The sequence below is a fragment of the Otolemur garnettii genome, unplaced genomic scaffold (assembly GCF_000181295.1).
Source record: "Otolemur garnettii isolate 467f Iridium unplaced genomic scaffold, OtoGar3 scaffold00007, whole genome shotgun sequence".
In the NCBI taxonomy this organism is placed as follows: Eukaryota; Metazoa; Chordata; class Mammalia; order Primates; family Galagidae; genus Otolemur; species Otolemur garnettii.
This window is the reverse complement of record NW_003852402.1, coordinates 10731699-10750490: the sequence shown is the minus strand read 5'-3', so window position 1 is coordinate 10750490 and position 18792 is coordinate 10731699. Positions and strand designations below refer to the sequence as shown.

The window sequence follows — 18792 nt, the reverse complement described above, 5'->3', positions numbered from 1 at the left end:
GGCAGCTGCCTTTGATGAGCCTGGTCACAGGGAAGGAGCCCTGCTGGCTTTCTGGGCCCAGCTGAAGAGCTAGGTGAAGAAATGGCTTGGAGCTATCCGAAGGGACCTTGTGCATGAGGGCTGGGGGCAAAGGGGGACAACAGGACCCAGTAGCGTGATCCTTGAGTGTCCCAGGGGACCAGCATCTGCTCCAGCCAGGCCAAAGCCATGGCAGTGAACAAAGGACACAACACAAGGCACACCTTCCCTACCTTCAGTCTCCTATCCCCATCCCCACTTCCCAGCCAGGTGGTGCAGGGAAGGAGCATGGGGGTAAGGCTGGGACTGGAAAGAGCACTGAACACGCCCTGAACTCCTCCCAAGTTCATATATACTCTTCAGCAGAAGGGGCAGGAACCCAGGGGGACAGGTAGTAGATCCCTGGTTCTTTGTGATGGAGCAGTGGAATTAACGTACACTGAAGCCAGAGAGACGTTTAGTGGGGAGAGGAGGGCCTGGGGAAGGGGCCCGGCAAGAGTCTCAGTACCCAGAGCTGAGCTTCTGAAAAGGCAGCCAGCGGACAGGACCACGGGAGCGGGTGAGCCGCCCGCTGCTGCTTCTGGAGTCTCTCCCCAGCGACCTGGGCAGACAGGTGCGCCCCCTGCTGGTAAGGCTGCCTCACGGTCCGCACCCCCAGCCTGGTGAGGGCGGGTTGGGGAGCCAGCCAAGCCCCAGGCCAAGGTAGTCCAGCCAGGGCCGGAGGGCAGCGTCACTGCCAGGCCCCGCTCCTTCCTTTGTGCAAATTAGAGAAGTCACCTCCTTCTCCTGACCCTTGAATGCCTTTTTGCGACGTGAACGGCGCCCCCTGGAGTCTGCCGACTTGCCCTAACTCTGTGAACTTTAGCAGAAGTTCAGAGGCTAATTCACTTCTCAAATTCCAAAGCCAGCACTTGGGGCAAGCTGGGCAAACCTGACAACCAGAGGAAGTTCTAGGTAAAAAGCATGGAGACATACTTGTTACCTTCTAAATATTCAATTCTATGGGCCACTGTCTAACCTCTCTGAGGATGATACTTGTAGCCCAGGCCTTGGTGCATAATAGATGCTCAGTTATAATAGCTAATATTCACTGCACACAACAGCACTTAGAAGTTAAGTATGAATAACGCTATTGCTAGTGGTATAAAGTGGGGCTTGAAGAGGCTACGTAGCCACTAACCAGGTGTTGTGAGCCAGGGTTCCGTGGAGCAGTTTCCACCTGGACCTCAGGCTTCTAGAAGCCTGTTCTTATGCATGAATAGTTATGTCTGATCAGGATGCGCTCTCTTTGATCGGATATGCCTGTTTCTCTCCGGTGACCTGAAAAGGTGCAGGCTCAAAATCAGCACCCACACCAAGCATAAGTAGCAGAGTCGGCCCCCAGGCAGTGATAGGATTGGATTTCACATAAAGAACAAAAAAAGGAGTGGAGGATAATCAGAATGTTCTGACATGCTGAACTTGGGGAGGAGGAGAACTGAATCTAAAAATCCCAGCGGGGATGAAGAACATCACGGAACTGGCAGTAGATATGAAGGGCCGCTCTGCAGGGGGACGTGCTGCTGTTAAAGTGAGAGGGTTCAAAGCAGGACTCGGTGATGTGCTGGGTGGGAACTTCAGGATGTATTTTGTGTTCCTTTGGCTCTATCTGCAGCAGAGAGACTCCCAGGTCACCCTAGGTCACAGGGGTTTAGCATGAGGGAATGACAGCCACTCTGCTCTGGTGTCATTTGAGGTGGCCTCTTGCTCTGCTTTCAGAGAGGATAAGTGACTTTTTCGAGGTCACCCAAGTAGCAAGCCACAAAGCCTAGGCTAGTATCCTTTTCTGGGGCCCTGTACCCTTGACCACCTGGTCCTGCCTCACTTTCAAGCAGAAGCCAGAGCCATATTACAAGGTAGTGAGGCTGCTCTTCCCAGAGCGGACAGCAGGGGACAGTATAACTAACCAGCAGGAATTTGAAGTCTGGCCCTCCTCCACCTTAGGCATCGCCCTGAAAAGCATCTGAGAATGTTTGATTTTTACCCTTGTCCTCTAACTGGAAAGGACATGGAAAAAACTAGGAAGAGTGACAGCCTGTGATTACATGGAAGCCATGTTTTGTCCAAACCTGTCAAGTTTGCCTTTCCAAAACCAAAGTCTCCTTTAGGGCAGAGAACACTTCTGACATCTTCATCCCTGAGTTTCAGTGCCTGACATATAGTTGGTGCTCAACAAACACAGTGATGGCCTAAATATCGTTCAGGTTGGTAGGAGGGAAGAGGCCAAAATTCTTCTCAAGAGGTGGGTGCACCCCCTCCCAACCCCATGCTTTTCCACTCAGACATGCCACCCTCAGACAAAGCCTGCCCTGGCACAAGCTGGGATATGGTGGCACATCTGTTGGCCCTATTTACGAGCCCTGGCCCTTGTCACCTGGTTCTTGACTGTGTCCCTCATCAGTGAGGTTGTTGCCCCAAGTGGGAGCATTTTAGGTGCTTACTGAAGGGGGTCCTGGGGATGTCAGAGGGGGAGCTTGCAGAAAGCAGGGGGAGTGAGACTGTCTCAGCCCAAGCCTTTCCCTCCACTTTGGGGTCAAAGGTGCTGGCCAGCCTCCACCTGACTCTAGGTGGCCAGCCACCTCCAGGACTCTAGCCCAATGGACAGCTCCTACAGGACAATGACAGCCCTGTGCTAAGGACAGATGTACCTGCACTGGACCAGCCCCTAGGAGCATATGGTTTCCTCACCACCCATAACATGGTCTAAGAACACTTGCTATAAGGGTGCTGTGGGATGCCAGGGGAGGCAGGAGAGCAGAATGGCACTGGCTTTGGCTTTAGAGTCAATGAGACCAGGCTTGGAGGCCAGTTCTGCTCTTGGCAGCCTCTAGCATAACCTAGGAAAAGCCCACAACCTCTGTGCTTTGGTCTCACCATCTATATGGTGGGGGTGGAACAGCATCGATCTCATGGGCTTTCAGGGACAATTATAAGAGATAATGCAAGGGCACTAGGTGGTCCAGAACAAACCCTCAATACATGACAAATGCCACTTATGTGTCTTTACAGAAGGGCTGGAATGTGGTGTCTGGCGTGTAGTAGATGGCAAACTTGTCTTTGTTGAACACACACAGTGTGTGCACTTAGAACAGTGCCCAGCACACAGGAAGCATAAATCAGTTAGATAACATGGATGTTCAGCTGGAGGAAGAAGGCCTGATCCCCGTCCTTAAGACAGTCCCCGTGTATTTGGTTTTTTGTCTCATTCACCTCCACTAAGTTAGGCCCAGTGTTTGATACCTTTGGCACCTGCAGTATGGCAGCTGGCAGCTCCGGGATGGTGCCTGTCCTCAGGGATTTAACTGTGCAGTAGGGGAAACATATGAGAAAATGGTGCTCTAGGCAGGTCCCCCCCAACATGAACACTGGCACTTACCCTCCCCTCCCCATGGCTCCCTCTCTGCCCCCAGGATCTCCCCACCCGGACTGGCACACCAATGCCAGAGTAAGCTGTGACAGAGCTTACCACATTCAAGACATTCCTCCTGTGCCTAAAACCTCAAGGCTCTCCCAATCTCATGGGGTCCCCACTCTGCATGGGGTGAGGCAGCCCCAGGAACTGGGAAGCAGTCCCACACCTCCTATTAATCCCATGTTAGTCACCCTCCACCTCTGCACCTGCTTCTGTCACATTTACAGGAGCAGCCTACAGCTCTAAGATGTTGAACTTGACTTTTCCACCTTTCACTCCCCAAGTAAACTCCTTGCTTCATTCACACAGGCCCATACTTGACCTCTGGAACACTCTTTGTTCCTCCCCCTACAGCTTTGCTCTTTCCTCTTCCCCAACTTGATCCATTCTTCCCTGCTCCCATCTCTTGAGACCCTTCCCAGGCCCCTTTCTCCAAGACCTTTCATGGCCTCCTTGGGAGTCTCTTCCCCTCCCGAGGGTGAGGACAGTGCCAACTGTTCTCTCCAGCCCATGTTGCCATTCTGAGTATCATATCTGGAGGGACAATTGTAACTTTCCCCATAGGCACTATAAAAATAGGTTGTCCCCAGACTGACCTTCTCATCTCTCTGCTTGCTCCCCAAATCCGCCTCTGTCCCTCAAAACCACTGTTGACTTGGTTCCAGCCTGGAGCCAGGGTGGTCAGCCTGACTCTTCCTTTGCCCTCGTCCATAGACCTTGAACCTGAGTCTTTTAGTTCTACCTCCTAAGTGTCCATTGATTCTACCTGGTCCTGGTGACGCTGGCTTGGTTTGGACTTCCCCTACTCCCGACCCAGATGCAAGTGGCCTCCTAACTAGTCTCTTCAGGTTCCAAAACATCCTCGGTATAGCCCTAGGGGTGGTCCCAGTTGCAAATTTGATGATGACTCCCCTGCCTACAACCTTTATGTGGACAAAGGAGTATCTCCTGCTCTTTGGTTTTTGCTAACAAGGGTCAAGGGCCCACTAGGTACTAGGAGTGCTGCTGATCCTTCAGGGGCAGTTGACATCCCATCTCATTCACCCATTCATTCCATTCATTCAATATGCTGAACACCAGGGACTATGCTAGGCATTTACAGACATTACATAATTTAATACAAACACAATGCTCCAGGGTCACAACTATTATAACTCCCATTTTGCAAGAAAGAAAACAGGCTTAGACAGGAAGTTGCTCAAGAACAAACTCGTGAATTCCTAGAAGCAGGATTCTAAGGACCTTTGACTCACTCCCTGCGGCGGCGGGGCCGGGGTGGGGGAGGCTTTACAGAGAAGGCAGGACCTTGGGGGTAACAGGGAAACTTCTCCCAGCACAGGGCCAGGCTGCCCACTGTCCAGGACCTCTGCATGTGACTCTGGATCAATGAAGGAAGTCCCTGATCCCTCCCCTTCGTCCAGAACTAAGACTAGGGCAGTAAGAAGGAGAGGCCGCTAAGAACAATTTCCCCTTCAGCCCTCAAGCCTCCCTGGTCGCAGCCCCCACCAGGAAGTTTCTCCTTTTCTATCCTGCAGGATGCGGGCAGGCCGGCAGTCCCACCTCCAGGTTATTGGGGGGGGGGGGATAACTCAGAAGGGGATCCACAGAAACACCCCCTCCTCCAGATTTACAGGTGGAAAAACTGAGACCTCTCCTAACATCTTACCCTACAAAAGCCAGAATGAAAACTCAGTTCTCCCGCTCTGATCCAATGCCCTCTCTACTCGTTCTCCCTTGACGCCTTTCCTAAGGATCCCTGACAACTCATGGTTGAGGAGCAAGAAAGAGGCCTTGGTAGTGGCCAGGTACCTGGAGCCCACCAGATGTGTGAATCAGGTGGTCACTTCACTTCTGTGGCCCATGTTGTAAAATGGGTGTAATAATACCAGTCTCACAAGGCTGCTGCTGAGAGTTTATATGAATGATATACATACAAAAAGCATCTGGCACATAGAAGGTGCTCAGCCAGCCTTAAGTCCAAATGTCCTCAAAGAACTTACCGGGGAAAGCATCCTCTCTCATACCCCTACCCGCCACGCCTACACGCACAAAGGGCAAAATGAAAAAAATACTAGAAAAACAGATAAAGGAACATGCTACAGGAATTTCAGGAGGGAGTTTCTTCCCTGTTAGCTGTTTGATTACCCAGACTGCACAAAAGGAAAAGCAAAAATGCGGAGGACAAATGGGAAGACTGCCGATCTGGGTCTCACTCACTGTTCTCTCAATGTTTGGAGCCGATCGTCCCCAAACACAGTGACGTAGCCAAAGGGCTTTTCCAAGAGCCCCAGGATACCGGCTTGCTGGAGGGAGGAGCAGAGAAGGGCGGAGTCGGGGCGGGCAGGAGAACCGTAGGCGGGACCCCCGCGGCCAAACCGGGTGCGGACTACAGCTCCCGGCGTGCCCCGCGCGCAGCACCTGCCCGCCCCCCACTCCGGGCGGAGGATGCAGACGCCCGGCGGGCGATGAGGATGGAGGCCGGGGAGGCAGCGCCGCCGGTGGGGGCGGGCGGCCGCGCCGCAGGTGGCTGGGGCAAGTGGGTGCGGCTCAACGTGGGGGGCACGGTGTTCCTGACCACCCGGCAGACGCTGTGCCGCGAGCAGAAGTCCTTCCTCAGCCGCCTGTGCCAGGGGGAGGAGCTGCAGTCGGACCGGGTGAGGCCCGTGGAGTGGGCGGCCGTCGGGGCCGGGGTCCTCTGCTCTCCCGCGGCGGGGCTGTCCGGCCTTGCCCGCCCGCCGGGCTGGGGACCCGGCTGGGGTAGTTTCAGAGGAACCAGAGGTGGGAAGGACTGGCGGGAGGAAGGAGGGGAAGTGGATCTAAGAGTGAGGGATGTGCTCATTGCTGTGGCAACGGGACAACGCAGGCTGCGGCCATTTGAAGCTTTTGATGACGGCCAGATCGGAGCCTCTTCCCCAACTCTGGGGTCATAGGGAAGAACAGACATGTAGACATTTCCTTCCTTCCCAAAGGGGAAGGAGCTGATGAGCCTGCTTCTTCCCATACTTTGGGGCGTGGGTGGTAGAGGGGTGCAGGGCGGTGGGCTGAGGAGTCCTGAAAACCCTTTGTTCTGGGCTTACTCTGGGGGGAGCGCTGGCCCTACCCCAGGGGCAGGCACCTTTTCTGGGCTCCCATCCTGACTCTGCAGCAAACTGCCTGCATGACCTTGGGTCAGACCCTTCCATGCTTTGGGCTCAGCTTCCTCATCTGTAACCTGGTCTGGAGATGACTCAAGGGTGCTCTGTCCCCAATATCTGGTGACCATCTGATACCATGACCTTGGGCAAGTCCTTTATACTTCTTAATGACTCCCTTCTCTCTGTAGAGTTGTGCTGGTGCCTGCCTGCCTCCCTACAGGCTGTGAGTGTCCAATGAGATAGTAGCTCCTTTGCAAACTTGTAAACATCCCCTGAAAGTCTAGGGAACTAGTGGAGACAGAGGGGCTGGCTTCAGGGGGACACCTTCTAACAGGAACATTCACTAAATCCTGCCTTGGGCCAGGTGCCACTCAGACCTCCTCTCTGGATGCTCACAGTGACCCCTAATTACGGGAGAGAGGGATGATGCTCAGAGAAGCCAAACCATTTGCCCAAGGTCACACAGTCAGGAAAAGGCAGAGGCAAGGTTTGAACCCAGGTCTGTCTGCCCCAGAGCCTTTTGTTCCATCATGTTTCTTTGTTTCAAGGAGGGGTGGACTAGACTCTCCTTCCCCGCAGTCCTTTCTCAGGCCTGTGGTGAGGGTCTACATGCAGAGTTGGGCGGAGGGGAGGCCTCACTCTCCTTTCACTGCCTGTCCCTTCCCTCCGTAGGATGAGACCGGGGCCTACCTCATTGACCGTGACCCCACCTACTTCGGGCCCATTCTGAACTTCCTCCGTCATGGCAAGCTGGTGCTGGACAAGGACATGGCTGAGGAGGGTGAGTTGGTCCATCGGGCTGGCCCAGAGCCCACATACTAGCCCTGTCCTCTGCAGTCTGCCAGGGCTATGGAGGCCCAAAGCCATTTTTCCCAGCCAGGACAGACATCTGCTTTCTCCCGTGTTTCCTTCCTCTTCTGTCTTAGACAGGGCTGACTCCCAAAGCCCCCATGTGGGCTGAGCCTGGGGGCTCTGCCAAGCTGATGGGCCTGAGCTTTCACTGGGTGCTGTGGGGAGAGACACACAGAGGACAGAGGGAGCCAGTGAGGCCCTGCGGCGTCCACTGTGGGCAGGGCTGCCCTTTCTCACACCCAGAGGCTGGGGTAAGAAAGGGAATGAGGTGGAGACAGGCATGAGAAGAGCTATAGCTCTCTTCCTCTGGGAGATCCAGGATCTCAAACTCTGCCTGGTAATGGCTTGCAGCAGCAGGTAGGTGGGGCGGTGACTCTTCCCTAAGTCTGGCAGCCTCTGCAGCACAGTGCCAGTTGTAGGTGGAGGCAGGGGAGGGGCGAGTCTGCTCCCCAGCAGCATTTTGGTCTTTCCCAGGCCTGGGTAGCTGAGGCCTTATAGATCGATGTCCACATCTGGGCCTAGCAGACCATGGGGAATTCATGTCTGAGAGAATGACCACTTAGCAGAGCATCAGCCAAGGGCAAGGACAACAGACAGTGCCAAGTTAACTCTTCCTTGGGGCATAGGATATGTCTGTGGGTCAGCTGACCCAGCCAGGCTAACTTGTACTTGTCATTTCTCCTCTCTGCATCTCCATGATGTCTATAAAATGGGGTCCATGACCTGCATTTTGGAGAGCCTGCTTTGGGATCACAGATGTCATGAGGCCTATGCCCAGCACTTGTGCTTGTGGTGTACTGAGTACAGCCCTTGGCTCCCCACTCTGGGCCATGTTCTCTCCTCCCACTGCCAAGCATCTCCCCAGTAGGTCAGGGCTTTGGCGTCAGAGTCTGCTGTATGTACGTGGCTTTGCAAAGCCCCACAGCTTCCCCCTGCACCCTTAGGGAAGCATAGATACCATGGGTGTGGCCTAGGAGCAGGAACCAGTCCCACAGGGAGGCAAGGTGAATACTCCAGCCACGTCACAGCCAACGCCTGTTTACGGGTTTTGGTTTTCTCAAAGCCCTACTACACCCAGCACCTTCAACAAGGCTAGGGCCCCCATTCAGGGGCATGGGGAATCTGGGGTATCTGTGCCTTCTTGCCCCCATCTGTGAAATGGGGTGACAGTAGCACCCACCACACTAAAATGCTGTGAGCATCAGAGAGCTAGCATAGAGCCGCGTGTAGCTCAGGCCCTGGCCCTGAGGATGTGGGATGTAGTATTAGTTGCCTGCCACCTGCAGGGCTCCACCCAGGGCACTGAGGAGAATTCTGTCACTCAGGCAGCAACACTTACTGACCAACTGTTTTGTGTAAGGTCCTTCGTGGTCACCTGGGACAGACAACAGATCAGAAATGGGCCCCAACCGTGTCAGTTTGGGCTGCTACAACAGTACGATAGACTGGGGGGCTTTATTTCTTACAGTTCTGGAGGCTGGAAGGTCAAGAGCAGAGCACCAGCATGGTGCCATTCTGGTTGCAAACTGTCGACTTCTCATTATATCCTTGTGTGATAGAAAGAAAGAGTCTTAGCTGTTTGGCCTCTTTTTAAAAGGACGCTAATTCCTCAGGCAGCACCTGTGGCTCAAAGGAGTAGGGTGCCAGCCCTATATGGCAGAGGTGGTGGGTTCAAACCCAGTCCCAGCTAAAAACTGCAAAAAAACAACAACAACAACAACAACAACAAAAAGGACACTAATTCCAACCTGGGGACTCCACCCTCTTATCCTAATGATTTCCTTAAGGCCCCACCTTCTTTTTTAACACCATCACCCTAGGGATAGGTTTTTAGCATGTAAATTTCAGGGTGACACCTTCAATCCCCATGGAGCCCAGAGGCCAGTCAAGGAAAGGACTAGACAATCTCCTGCCCTATAGAGTTTAGGGGACCAACCACCTGGGAGCTCATTCCACCTCACTGGTGGGGTGACTTGCTTAATCTCTCAGGTTAATTTAATTGTACAATGGGGACAGTAATACCTCCTTTCCTCATGTCCCCAGGACTTGTGATGAGCACATGAAAGGCTTTGCAGACTAACGGACGGCAGCTGGAGGGTGCACATGCAGGGATTGTGGGGGTCTAGTGGGAAAACATGAGTTGGTAGTCTAAAAAAGTTGTACTTTGCCACTTACTGGCTGTGTGACCTTGGACAAGCCACTTCTCTGTCAAAGCTCCAGTTTCCCCAGTTGTTCAATGCAGATGATGAAAATACCTACTTCTGGCTGTGAAAATGAAATGCTATCAAGGGTGGAATGTGCCTAGACCAGTGCCTGGCACTCAGCAGGTACATGATCAATAGGGTATGTAATAGAGGGTCAGCCAAGGCTCATGGTAACATTCTAGGAATCAGTCCCAGTGAGTCTGCTGTCTCGTGATAGTCCTAAAGCAGCCTAGATTATGGACTGGCAGGTGTCCTTGAGTTCCCATGTACAGCACAGTGGAAGAGACCGAGGCTATGGTGGCATTCATCCTTTCCTTGGGGAGTGTAGGCTTCAGGGGAGGAAGTGCTCCCTCCTGCCTGAGCCCTGAACACACAGATGCTCAGTTCACCCCTCAGGTGTGGCTGGTGCAGGAGGAGGTGGTTTGGGGAGAATGAGGAGTGGGGACGGTAGGAGTGACATAGGACTGTTCTGTCTTTCTCAGGGGTCCTGGAGGAAGCTGAATTCTACAACATCGGCCCACTGATCCGCATCATCAAAGACCGGATGGAAGAGAAGGACTACACGGTCACCCAGGTGGGGCACAGAGGCTAGTGGGGGAGGGCAGGAGGCCAAGCTGGCCTGTAAGGAGAGGGTCAGTTGTTGGTGTTCCAGACTGCACAGTGTGGCCCCAGCCTGGGAGACTTGCTGGGGTTCTGTCCCTGCCTTGGCTGCATTTGCTCTCTCCTCTCTCTGAACCCTGATTTCCTCTTGTAGGATATAGAAGTGTTGAGAGCTGCCATCCGTTCTTCACAGGGGTCAGGGTGGGGATCAGGGGCCTTCAGGGGCAAAGCTGGATGAGTAAATTGTACATTTCATGGGATCAGGCCATCCCCTAATAGGCCTAGCACAAGATATTGGGGCTGGCATTTCTGAACTTGGACCCTGAACCTCTGTGAACAGTGTGCAGGAGGGGGTGGAAGGATTCTCTGCCTACCTCAGGGAGACATTAGCATTGGGGGACAAATAGCACCATCTCCTGACCCCATGTCTCCATGAAGGCCTGACTAGACTGGCAACCCACAGTGTCCTCCGTGTACTGCTCTCTTCCTTCTTGTATCACCTGAGTTCTAGTCCTGGCTCTGCTACCCTTGAGCTGTATGACTTTGTGCAAGTAGGTCAACCTCATTGAAAAACCCCCGTGATCCATAGGGCCCTTAGAAGGGTTAAATGAGACCATGTATGCCCAGCACCTGCTACACAGTGGTGCTTAGGACATGGTTCCCCTCTTCTCTTTAGGTATATTGTTGGGGGGTGGCAGGTGCTTACTCCCTGGGGTGCCTGGTGCTGGTGCCCTCCATGTGACCCTTCTGCCTACAGGTCCCGCCCAAGCACGTATACCGCGTGCTGCAGTGCCAGGAGGAGGAGCTCACACAGATGGTCTCCACCATGTCTGACGGCTGGCGCTTTGAGCAGGTGGGCTGGGGGCACAGGCCCACTGTATGACCTCCCCAACTCCCAGCACAGCAAGCCCCTCCTTTCCTGCAGTCCCAGCCTCTGATTCCCCACCACAGTCCCCACTGGGGTCTTCTTAACTCAAACTAAACGAGGTTAGGAAAGACCACATTCAGCAGCAGATGGACCAAGGAGGAGAGAGGATGGGGGACCCACTTGCCACAGGGTAGCACCTGGGCCCTTGTGGATGGGAGTCCTCACATAGCTGAGCCGTGATCTACATGGTAGCATGTGCTAGTCTCCTAATACTAGGTGACAGATCAGGTGCAAAGAGACCAGATCAACAGGATGAGTGGAGTCCATCTTGAGTTCACACCTCTGTAAGTCTCGAGTCAACACCACACGACTGTAACAATTGCTTAGGCATGTCCAGGGGCCCACCAGGGACGTTCCCAGTTACGAGCATTGCCACATTCAGGGAAGCCCAAGGCAGCAACTTCCCATTCAGTATTTATGGTGCCCTGTGCTTCCTCCCAGTCCAGATGCAGTTTGCCAGTCAGGGGAGACTTTTTTCCTAAGCACAGTTGCCCTAGTGACAAGATGATGTCTCACCCCTTGGGATTTGGAAGGAACAGAGCCAGAAAGTGAACCTAAAGCCTAATTTGCCCTGAGAGAAGGAAAACGATTTGCCTCACCTTTTATCCACAGCTGCCTATAGCTCCCCTACAAGTGGAGACTGAAACAGGCAGAAGGCCAGGCCCCCAGGGAGACCTGGTGGTATGAAAGGTGGAGCCCAGGGCGGGAGCACAGCCCTGGATCCACCTCTAGGCTTCCCCGCTGATAGGCTTGCCACCTTGGACAAGTCAAGTCTCCTCTCTGGGCCTCAGTTTCCTCATCTGTGATGGGGGCTAATAGCCCCTCCCTTATAGGATGGCCGTAAGGATTAGCAGGAAGCCCCTGAAGCCCTTCGCCCTGGATGGGACTCCCTGCATTGACTCTAGTGTTGTGCCAGTGAGTGGAAGTACTGTGTTTAAGTCTGTGAGACTCTCAGAAGGGACTTAGGGTCCCATATTCAATCCCTGTCCCCCGCTATGGGACTCCAGCAGGCCACCACCTCACCAAGCCTTCTCTGCCAAAGGGAGTGACATCTTTCTGCCTGCTATATGAGGTTCTCTGAAGGCTGAATGAGACCTGTCATGTGCAAGGACTTTATTAGCCAGAAAGACCCATTGGTGTGGTTATTCCAGGGACCCCAAAACAAAAATGGGGCCACTCAGAGAACCTTCAGGATTCTTTAACAGTTGCATAAACTCTCAAATTGAGCAAGTCAGGGGCCACTGGTCCTTTGCCCTCTAGCCTGAGGAATAGGCACCGTGCTCCTCTGCTTTCAAGAGTGAAGCGAATGTTCTGTGGGGCTTGTCATGCAATCTTATCCTGGAGCTGCACCAGCCCCCTCTGGGACGAGGGCCCGCCTGCCGTGACAGGCCTCCACCTGCATTTAGACGGAGGCCACCTGGATCTGAGGCTTAGCTGGGGTGGTGGGTGAGGATAGTGGGAATGCTGCCACCCTTTTCCAGGGCTGGGCCAGCCATGCCAGGTGGGGAAAGGCCGGTCCTGGGGAAAAGACGAGAGGTGCAGGTGGGGTGGGGAGAGTACTCTGAAAATTCAGGACAGGGCCCCTGCAGGCAGCAAGGTTAGGACATAAGCTGATATTGATGGGTGCTAAGGTCCACCTCATCCCGTCCCACTGCCCCCCAACCCCAACCTACATCTTTCTCCCCACTTTCTGCCCATCCAGCTGGTGAACATTGGCTCTTCCTACAACTATGGTAGTGAGGACCAGGCAGAGTTCCTGTGCGTGGTGTCCAAGGAGCTCTATAGCTCCCCAAATGGGCCTAGCTCTGAATCCAGCCGCAAAACCAAGGTGAGCCATACCCATCCCAGCCCTGGTCTGGAGAAGGTTCCCTCCTCCCCACCCCCTGCTTCCCCTACCCCCACAACATCCTGCCACCTTCTTTCTCCCTCCCGCTGCACATGCATAACCCCATGGTCACAGCTGATGCCATTCATCCCATGCCACTGCGGTCCTGTCTGCTCATGCTGTTACCCAGGCCCAGGCTGGGGAGCAATGAGATGGGACCATCCTGAGGGCCTTCCCAGTGTGGATTCAGATGCCACTTGAATGAGGGCCATACCATGGCCACCGGTTGCTATGGCATAAGGGGGAATGGGGAGTACACTGAACTAGGGGTCATGGGCAGTGTGACATCTTCTGTGTGACCTTAGACAAGGCTTCCCTCTCTTGGCACCTTCGTTTAGTTCTCTGTGACGTGAGAAGGACTACATATTCTCTGTAGTGCCTTCAAGCTTGGAACTTCTGGGATCCCCAATGGCCAATTTATTTCCCAGGGTGGGTGAATGTCCCTAGCTGGGCTGGGCTGGTGCAGGGAAGCAGAATGTTTCCCAGGCGCCTTGGGTGCTCTGCCAGACGTTGGTCAGGAGCCCTGTGGAGTCCAACCTGTGTTGCCCCCTGGCCTGTGAGGAACCTCCCAGAGCACTCTTGGCGGCATATGCCCACTGAGAGGAAGGGGTCGACCAGGGGTCCTGCCTGCTGCCCTGGACCTGGAACTGGTCAGACACCCTGGGCCTTGGACAGGGCCAGCAGCGCAGGCATAGGCCAAGTTGGGAAGAAGACTGTTCCTTCTGGGGACTTGTCCCTTTATGGTGGAGACTTAGGAACTACAGCTTCCTGTCTGTCTGTCTGCCTCCCTGTCCTGCTGTGACTTTCCTGTCCACCCCACCACACTGGTGCCAGTGGCTGGCGCTGCCTTGCAAGGGTGCAGTGTGAGCCCTCTGCCTCTCTGAGCCAAAGCCCCCAGACCTGAGGTGCCAGACTATGATTGGCATCCCAGATCTAGTGGTATCTGCCCTGGGGCTTCCTTGGCCACATTTCTGCTCAGGATCAGTCCTCCAGGCACCCCTCTGGGATGCCCCAGTCCTGTGCCCGTGCCCGCCCTGTCTGCTACAAGCCCTCATCCCAGCCTCTCTCTGTAGCTACAGCCAGACCAATCCCTGAGCTTCTCTGCAGGGCCTTCCCCTACTGCCCTGGGGACTGGAGAAGGTGCCCCAGCTTCTTTGCCTGGAACCCTCTTCCCTGCTGAGGCCCTCCTTCATCTTGCCTGAGATCGGGACCGCTGGGGACAGCAGCCAGCAGGCCCTGGCCCCCTTGTTAGTGTCTCCACTCTTTTTTCCCTGGGTCCGCCGGCTGGTCACAGAGCGCAGAGGAGCAGCTGGAAGAGCAGCGGCAGCAGGAGGAGGAGGTGGAGGTGCAGGTGGAACAGGTGCAGGTGGAGGCAGATACCCAGGAGAAAGGTGCAGCCAACCCCCAGGAGAAGGATTGCTAATCAGAGCCGGAGCCTCCTGCCCAGTCCCGTGGAGCCAGCTGCAGACCCGGACCCTGGGGCTGGGGGGCGGGCCCACCAGGGTTAGCTCAGCCACTTGCCTGGCGCCTCACCTGCATAACCATCCCTTCTCTCACTTTCTCTTTGCAGCCCAGTCATCTCAGGATCCCGCTAACCTTTTCTCCCTCCCACCACCACCGCCTCCTCCTCCTCCTCCGCTTCCTGCTGGAGGTCCTGCCTCATCTTCATCCACCTCCTCTTCCTCCTGGATCTCATCTGCACCCTGCCTCTTCCCTCTCTGCCCCTGTCCGGGTTTTCTCTCTGCCTGCTCACGCCTCCCTCCTGGGGCTGCCCTGGTCCCAGCCTCCTGTGCCCTTCACCCAGGCCCCCTGGCCCTGCATCCCAGAGCATCTTGCCTGCCGCCTCCTGCGCCCCTTCCAGCACCTCCTGTCTCCCAGCCTAGGGAGGGGGAGTGCAGCTGCACCTCCTCTCTGCCCACCAACCCTGCTGGGCACCTCTGAGGCTGGGCCTCTGCAGGCCCTGCCCTATCCTGCCCCGTCGCCTCCTCACGTTTCCTCCTTGCAGGTTCCCGTCTGCACCCTCTCAGACCTGAGGCCGAGCTTGCAGTGAGGGCTTCTCCCTGGCCCCTCGCCCGCCCCCAGAGCTGCCACCCCTGGTTTGTAGCTTGGTGGAGCTGGAGAGGGGGGCGGAAGTGAGGAGGGTGCTCATCTCTTGTTCTTTGGATTTGAGCCGAGCTTTTGGCTGATTTTCTCCACCCACCAAAGTTTCTCAACTGATCTTGGCCTTGGGGGCGAGGCTCTGAGAGAAGAAAGTTAAGGGGTGGGAACTCTGCCCTCCCACCTGCCAGTCAGCACCCGGAGCCAGGCTGGGGAGGAGGGAAGGAAAGCTGGAGCCAGAAGCCTCGGCCTCCTCCCTGCGTGTCCAGGAGCTCCCGCCTCACTGCCCTTGGCCCTGAGTTCCCTTGTTTCGTGGGGATGAGGAGGACAGGCCACATTTGGATACCCTTGGCCTATGAGGAGTCAGCCAGAGCCAGCTAAGGATTGCAATGTGGCAGAAAAAGCCCTGGCCAGGTGCCCACAAGCCCCTACTCAACCATATCTGCCTGCTGTGTGACCTTGGGCAAATCACTGTCCCTCTATGGGCCATAGTTGCCTCTGAAATGGGAACAGACAACTGCTCTTTGTGACTCCTTTTTGCCTGGGGCAGCAGTAACCTGCCTCTCCTGGCCCTGACCCCCTGGTCAGAGTCTTGGCAGAATCTGGCCATCCCTAGGCAGATTCCACATGGGGCCTAGGGCTCCTGGACGGGTTGGTTGGGGTACCCTTCCTCCTCTCCTTCTCAGTTCTGAACCCGCCTTCTCTGGGCCTCAGCCCTACTCCCTCCTTCAGAGGGAGCCTGTGACTCACCTGCCTTTCTCTCTCCCTCTCTCCCCACCCTCCATTTCAATCTCCTCTCTGCATCACCCCCTCCTCACTGGCCCGTTCCCTCCCATCTTCCTGCCCTTTTCCCTCCTCTCTTATTTTCTAGCTGTTACAAGCCAGAGGCACCCGGATGTGAGGCCCCAGATCACCTCCAGGGACTTGGGGTTCCCATCTGAAATCCTTTATTTTTGTTCTACGGGGTGGGCTCCTGGCCTGAGATGGAAGAAGCACTCTCCCCGCTGCCACCTCTGTCTGCACCTGTGGGGCTGTGATGTACCCCTACCTCCGGGGCCGGGCTGGGGGCCCACTAGGCCCTCTCAAGGCCTGAGGTGGGCCCTGGGACCCCTGGGCGGAGCCATCTGCCCCTGGCCAAAGTGTGGCACTGTCCAGCTGAATCTCCCAGGCCCCCGTGTCCCTTCCCCCAGGCCGCCCTGCTGCATGGCAGATGTGCTCCCCCCTGCCTGGTCACATCACCTCCTTGAGCCTTAGTCATCCAGTGGGGTGACTCCTTTTACCCCACCCACCTCATAGGGTTGTGCTTAGGGCACAAAGAGGAACAAGACCCCCGGGAGCCCTGGAAAGTGTCCCTTTACCTCCCTGTGGACGGGGAGGGCCTAGCCTAACCTCCAGGCAGCGCACTGGGTTTGCGACTGGAGGATCATGGCTTGGTGGGGGTGAAGCCTGTGAGGGTTTGGCTCTGTGAGAGGAGGGATGGGTGACTTGGCCTTCAATTTGGCTGTTCCCCCCTGTCCCACCAGCCATCTACATCTCTGGTAGAGTGCCCTGGTCTGAGTAGGGGGTGGAGGGAGAAGTGACTGGGCAGGGGCCATGGATCCACTCAGGAACTTGTATAGGGAAGGGGACACTCCCTCTGCTCAGGGGAGGGGCTGGGTGCCATGGGGCTGAGCAAGGGGCCCCTCCTATGTTAGGCCTCCCAGGATGGGCACAGGCTTCTCATCTGACCCCAACATGTAATAAAACCTGAAGAAACAGCCCTGGCAGCTGCCTCACTCTCTGTCTCTGGGCCACTTTGGGGATAGGGGCTAAATTTAAGGTGAGGTAGACTTGACCCACAGGAATAGGATTGCAGCCCGGGGACCCTCCTCTGCTGTCACTTTCCTATATGGGGGAGGAGGCTGGGGGACCCTCTAGGTCCTCTGCCCTGTGGCCACATACCTGGCTGCCTCTGGGAGCCAGGAAGTGAGAGCTCTGGGCAGAGGCCCAGGCGGCCTCCACTGCATCCTAACTCCTGGGATGCCCCCTCCACTTCCTGCTCTGACACCACTGGGCCACCTCTAGCCTCCCTGCTGCTGCCAGCCTTCTGCCCTAAGTGCCACCCAGATCCTCCGTTCTACCCTGAGTCTGCTAGAACCTCGGCCTTCTCTTCCCTGCCCAGCCAGGACCCCAGCCCCTCCTCCCCTCCTGGCCACTTCCTTCACCTCCCTGGTCCTCCCAGCTCCTGGGGGAATCCCTGCCAGGCAGCGCCCCCAAAGGTAATGGCCCTTCGTGGATGGGGCAGGGCACGTCCCCTGAGGACACTTCACTCCTAAAGGTGACCTCACTTTTTGTGTCCAACTTTGCTCAGAAGAGTCACCAGGAGGCTTGTTCAAAGAATACATTACCCTGGGTGGCACCTATGGCTCGTGGGTAGGGTACTGGCCCCATATACTGAGGCTGGTGGGTTCGAACCCAGCCCCAGCCAAATGGCAACAAAAAAATAGCTCAGCATTGTGGCAGATGCCTGTAGTACCAGCTACTCAGGAGGCTGAGGCAAGAGGATTGCCTAAGCCCGGGAGTTGGAGGTTGCTATGAGCTGTGACTCCATAGCACTCTACCAAGGGTGACAAAGTGAGACTCTGTCTCTAAAAAAAAAAAAAAAAAATAGAATACATTACCCCTCCTTCCCACCAGGATTCTGATTAACCAAGACTGGGGAGGGGCCTAGGAATCTGCATTTCAGCCAAGCACCCAAGGTGATTCCAGCTGTGTTCTGCCCACCCCCACTGAGGCCTGTGGACTGCATGGACCGGAATGCTTTAGCTCCCTGCCTGCCCAACTGCCTCATTCCCTCCAGGCAGGACCCCACCTCCCCTTCTGCCTTACCTATCTACAAACAGGGCAGTGGTTCCCCTTCTCCAGTGTGTGTCCCCCTCAGAGGCACCCTCTCTCCCTTCTCCCAGTTAGGTTTCAAGAAAGAGTTGTCCACACTTGTCTCTCCCACATCCCAGCTCCAGCTGTTCTCCTGGCTCCATCACCACTGCCCCCAGGGGTCCTGGTGACCCTATGTCCTGAACAGCTTGGCCCAGCCCCACACAGTCCTTCCTGGAGCTCCCACCACACTGGTGTCATGGGGATCCACTATGTTACTCGTCTGCTAGAGCCTTCCTTTTTTTTTTTTTCTTTTTGAGACAGTCTCACTATGTCGCCCTCAGTAGAGTGCTGTGGCATCACAATTCACAGCAACCTCAAACTATTGGGCTTAAGAGATTCTTTTGCCTTAGCCTCCCAAGTAGCTGGGACTACAGGCGCCCACCACAACACCAGGCTATTTTTTTTTTTTTTGTAGTTGTCTTTGTTGTTTATCAGGCCTGGGTTGGGTTTAAACCCGCCAGCCTCGGTGCATATGGCCAGCCCCGTAACCACTGTGCTATGGGTGCCAAGCTATGAATTCCTCTTCAGTCTTTCCCCTCCCAGCCTCTTCTGAAGAACGTGTGGCTTGCTGTTGCCTTATATGCCACGTTCTTTTGGGACTCTGTGCTTTTGCACATGCTCTTCCCCTGTCTAGAATGCCCTTCCCCTCCTTGGCCACCTGTAAAGCCCGGCTCTGGTCTCACACACTCCAGGCAGCCTTTGCTGGC

At 55.4% G+C, this 18792-nt stretch overlaps 1 protein-coding gene across 4 annotated transcripts; it reads left to right on the top strand.

The window, feature by feature from the left end:
• The first annotated feature begins 5916 nt into the window (after window positions 1-5916).
• KCTD17 (potassium channel tetramerization domain containing 17) lies at window positions 5917-16921 on the top strand. 4 transcript variants are annotated; one of them, XM_003783240.3, is made up of 9 exons: window positions 5917-6123; window positions 7276-7384; window positions 10142-10233; window positions 11017-11112; window positions 12890-13015; window positions 14367-14463; window positions 14643-14723; window positions 15078-15168; window positions 16041-16921. In XM_003783240.3, exons 1-9 carry the CDS (start codon window positions 5935-5937, stop codon window positions 16108-16110), a joined length of 951 nt encoding a protein of 316 aa, XP_003783288.1. In that variant the 5' UTR covers window positions 5917-5934; the 3' UTR covers window positions 16111-16921. The 4 variants fall into 4 exon arrangements, with proteins under 4 accessions (XP_003783288.1, XP_023365212.1, XP_023365213.1 ...); XM_023509444.1 differs by lacking the exon at window positions 14643-14723; XM_023509445.1 differs by lacking the exons at window positions 14367-14463; window positions 14643-14723.
• Window positions 16922-18792: the final 1871 nt, after the last annotated feature.